The following is a 5,044-nucleotide window of genomic DNA, read 5'->3' as shown; positions in this document are numbered from 1 at the left end:
GGATTGGCCTAGGGAATTTTAGTGGGGTTTTTAAGAGAAATTTTAATTATATAGGCCATAGCAAATATTTCTTTTTAATTCGGTTTTAAATTAGGTATTTATTGTAGCATTGGTTTTATAAGGCTGTCAGCCGCCCTGAGTCCGGTAAGGAGAAGGGCGGGATATAAATCGAATAAATAAATAAATAAATAAATAAATATGCATAGTAACTCAAATGTGGAAACTTCTGAATCACATGAAAATCCATAGGCCCGTATCACTGAAAATGTATATCAGCATTCAGCCAGATGTATGGAATGCATGCTTGATGGCATAGACAAAGGCTGCACTCCACTTTCTCCCCCAGTGTTTTGTTTCTGCTGTTAGATTTATGAGAAAATAATTCAGAATGGATTAAATTCAGACTGTCCCTGGGCAATTGCACTACTACTTGGTATTTTGTCTGAGGAGGGCAAAATCAATGTTCTTGAAAATATTTGTGAGCTCAGTTTCTGAGTGTATGTAAGCAAAGTATGTAAGTATGTAAGCTGAGAATGCAGGTGCAAAACATATAAATGTCTCTTTAAAATTGGATATGCAACTGTAATTGACTCTTTTAAATCCATTATTAAGGATAATCAATTTAATCTTTTAAATCTATCATTAAAATAATAATTTTTAATAATATAAACATTATTTTCTAAGTGACCAGGTTAGATTGATCATTGATCATCATATTATAGTTTTTAAAATTTATTTTCTTCAGTATTTGTTTTAATTGTACAATTGTACAATTGTACAAATTTTAAAAAGTTCCTTTTCTTCTCATACAGATGACCCAAAATCTTCCTGATATTTTTAGTGATGCTACCTAATATATTTTAAATATATTACTCTATTATCTTGAGCAACCCTAACCCTTGAACTTCAAGCAAGTTTTCATACATAATTAGGAAATTGGGGATAATAAATAAATGCATACTATTTTCCTTTTCTTTTTTAATTTTTTTTATTTTTCATTTTTCCAATTTACAAAACAATAAACATTTTTCTTTTTTTAACAGTATTGTGTCATGTATCTCTTACAGTTATTTACATTTATTGCTATACATTTTTATTTCTCTGTTCTAACCAATTATACCACTTATCCCATACCTCATAAAATTCTGTTTCTTCCTTGCCTTTCATTTCTAGCGTAAGCTTATACATCTCGGCACATTCTAATATCTTATAGATACTGTTTTCCTTTTCTAAATGCAGCAAAGCTATCTTGGAGAATGGACATTACCAAATTGAAAATGTTAAAAATAATATTAACATTATTATTTAACATGAAAAATGATCCTAATTTTTCCTTTGCATAGATAGATAGATAGATAGATAGATAGATAGATAGATAGATAGAGAGAGAGAGAGAGAGAGAGAGAGAGAGACAGACAGACAGACAGACAGACAGACAGACAGACAGACAGACAGACAGACAGACAGACAGACAGACAAAGTCTATATTTCTAGCATCATCAGGCATTTCCCCCCCAAACAATAATTATAACAATGTCTTTATACAGGGCTGGCTATTTGCCCCAGAATATTCCACTTGAAATTATTAGATACCTGTCAAAGGAAAAGGAATTTCTACCTTGGCATGCTGCTAGCCGAGCTCTTTATCCTCTAGATAAGTTGCTGGACCGCACAGAAAACTACAACATGTTCAATGTAAGTAAAAATAAATATACATCTCTTTCTTTTTATCAATCACTAACGTGTTCTCCTCCCTACAAGAACACTAGACTAAACTGCAAGGTGAACTGCAAGTGAGTTCAGGAGTAGGCAATCCCTACCCTCTAGATAATTTGTATCCTCCTATTGTCCTTTGAAATTAGCTGTACTAGCTATGCGTGGTAGAAGTTGACATTCACAACTAATTATTGGAATATAAATTTATATAAATATAAATACACTAGGCTATACACAAAACTTCATGTGCTGTTACATTCTGGATCAGTTGCAACTTCTGAATGTTCTTAAGGGGAACTTTATTTAGAATACATTGCAATAGTCCAAATAGGAAGTAACTAAGGTATAATGATCATGAGCAGAACCTTTTGATTTTGCACACCAACTTTAACTGGGTAAATGCCACAATTTTTAGAGTCAAAATTAGGAAATCTCCAGATCCAAGGGACCTATAAATCCACAGCCACAGTCTTCTAGAATTAAGCTAAAAACTATTCTACCCACTCTCCCTATCCAAACCAGTGCAATCTCTAGATTTTGGGAAAGAATTTTGATAGTATTATCTGGACAATTCAGGGCAGGGATGTAAATTAAATAACATCAATGTTCTGTTGATTTCATGCCAATAGAAGACTTAAGCTAAGTGATTTCATATCAGTGTTAAACAGAACTGGGCAAAAGCACTGAAGCATTCTGTAATGCAAGGTCTAGAGGAGGATCTCTTTCATCAACACTAACTAGAACCAGTCTCAAAAAAAAAGAACTGTAAATCTTAGTCCTGTACTCGAATCCCCTAAGGATACTATGATCAATGGAATCAAAAATGGATGAGAATTGCATCCAAAGCTTGTGTGATCAGTGCCATCTCACTACTATAGCCTGGTCTGAAACATGACTCAAAAGTATCCAGATAATCACTTTCCTCCAGAATGTCTAGAGCCAAGGTCTGCTTATATCTTTTCATCTTCAGTTATGCAGCTATGTAAAGATTATCCACTCTTACACTATATTAATGCAAAATGTTTTTTAAAAAGTTATATTTTGTTTTTAACATGCTGGTCGTAATAATGAAATTGCAGTATGATTTATTGATGAAAAAGTCACATATTATAATGATGTAGAAGGTAAAGAGTCAAAAGTAGAAAATTGTCACATTGTCATTCATTTAAAAATACCAACAATTTAAAAGGACACTGAAAGGCAGACCTCATTAAATTGTCTAATCCTGATATGCAGTTCATATTATTCAATATTATATCAATTGGGTGAGTCTTTGTAGTGATTTTGCCACTCTCCCTATAAATCTACACCTCTAAAGACAGAGAAACCCATCAGTTTCATCACAATATGTGGCCCAAATCTGTCACTTGTAAATATTTAATAATGGACATTACTGAAACATGTACTTCCAAGTCAAGGATAGCCTGCAATAGCAAATATTTAACATGTTTAAGCACCAGGAGCTTTTCAGGTATTTTCATACTGAGATTAGAAAACTTGATCCAATGTTAAGCCCTTTCTAAAGATAGTTATTTCAGAAAGGAATCCAGTTTCTACGAAGGAAGCAAGAAATTTGTTCCATTTTCTATTTTCTTTCTGCAGCACTTTGTACCCCCTGAAATCTTGAATGGATTTAACAGTCTGACCATGAACATTAATTTTTCTGCAGAAGGTTGTAGTAATAATAATAATCAAACCAAAAATCCAAATTCCAATATTATATGCAGACCTTGTAAAGAAAAAGATGAAGCCATGGATCACATAATTAGTGAATGAAGCAAAAACAAATATCTAAAACTGACTATGAACAATGTTACGACAAAAGTAGCCACTATGAGGCATTTGTAGCACTGCAAATACTATAATTTCTTACTTTCCTGAATGTGGTACGAGCACAAAATCAACACGCTAAAAATGATTATAATTTTTAAGGAGATGTTGATGTACAAACCGATCCATATCTAGAATACAGCACTTCATGTATAATACTAATTGAAAAGAGTAATTTTTAAATGTGGCAATAACCAGGAATTGAGAAAAACCAATTGGAAAAAAATTAAGACCCATAAGATAGCTGTGATACTGGGAATAGAAATTTAAGGTAGTCTTGGTCAGGAAAAGAAACCCATTCAATAACAGCAGTTATAAAATGTGACCTTCATCTTTTTATTAATAAAATTCAATATGCAGGAAAGGAATTTATGCATAATGTAGACTGATACATTTGCTTGGTTTGAACAGGATACAATATCTGTATTGATTATGAAAATATTTAATGCAGATACTTTTTTGCATTTCAGGAGTACATTTTGAGACAAGTTGTTTCAATGTATCTAAAGCTGGGATGGCCAACGAATAATGTGGAGAAATCTTTGGTTCAAGCTTCCTACCAGCATGAGTAATTCTATTTTTTTAAAATGTTGCAAAATAGCCTTAATGAACTGAATTCCCTAAACTTAATTCAAAGTGGTAATCAGATTTAACTTTTATATCTTTTGTTTATTTGGCACATGAATTCATTGGAAGGCTTAAATGAATTTTCTAAATTCATATTGTGTATTCCCCATTATGATGTTGCCTCTTTTTTCTAGAATTTCAAAGAGTCATTGTTTCTAATAGTAAATTAATTCTGACTGCATTTTATAATAGAACCTTTGATAGATGGAGGTGCTTCATGGCCAGAACTTCTGCTCCATCATTGATTATTGTTGTTTAACAATTGTTGAACAATTGTTGTAACATAGTTCATATGAATGTCCTTATTAGTTTAGATAGTGTTTCTCAAACATGGCAACTTTAGATCTGTGGGTTTCAACTCCCAGAATTCTTCAACCAATCATGCAGACTGGGGAATTCTGAGAGTTGAAGTATATACATCTTAAAGTTGTCAAGTTTGAGAAACTTTGGTTTAGATCTTCGCAACAGTGGTGTATTTTCCCCTGAGAATCTGAATATATTTATTAACATCAGGTTAATGCTAGTTTTGTTTGTCTTTGGGATACACAGGGAATTCCGCCGTGAAGTGATCATGCTGGCATGCAGCTTTGGTAACAAGCATTGCCACCAGCAGGCTGCAACTCTAATCTCTGACTGGATCTCCAGCAATAGAAACAGGTAAAAAAATGACATCCTACATTACTCCTTTTCCCTGTAAAGATTGTTTCATCCAAAATTAATTTTACTATGGAGTGATGTGCTCATGCATGCATATTAATAATAGTTGGAAGGAAGATATTTTGTGCAAGAAAAATGGTGTGTGTGTGTGTGTGGAGAGAGAGAGAGAGAGAGAGAGAGAGAGAGAGAGAGAGAGAGAGAGAGAGAGAGAGAG

General features: G+C 33.0%; 1 protein-coding gene across 1 annotated transcript in view; it reads left to right on the top strand.

Annotated features, from left to right (window-relative positions):
- The window catches only part of TRHDE (thyrotropin releasing hormone degrading enzyme), a 261,694-nt gene that overhangs the window by 240,201 nt on the left and 16,449 nt on the right, over positions 1-5,044 (top strand). Inside the window, exons 13-15 of the mRNA XM_015811780.1 lie at positions 1,548-1,695; positions 4,017-4,114; positions 4,723-4,830. Coding sequence (XP_015667266.1) covers positions 1,548-1,695; positions 4,017-4,114; positions 4,723-4,830 — 354 coding nt within the window. The remainder of the gene's footprint in view (positions 1-1,547; positions 1,696-4,016; positions 4,115-4,722; positions 4,831-5,044) is intronic.

The sequence above is a fragment of the Protobothrops mucrosquamatus genome, unplaced genomic scaffold (genome assembly GCF_001527695.2).
Source record: "Protobothrops mucrosquamatus isolate PMUCROS unplaced genomic scaffold, P.Mucros_1.0 scaffold49, whole genome shotgun sequence".
Classification (NCBI taxonomy): Eukaryota; Metazoa; Chordata; class Lepidosauria; order Squamata; family Viperidae; genus Protobothrops; species Protobothrops mucrosquamatus.
Note: the sequence above shows the minus strand (reverse complement) of the source record. Positions and strands in the feature narration are given on the sequence as shown.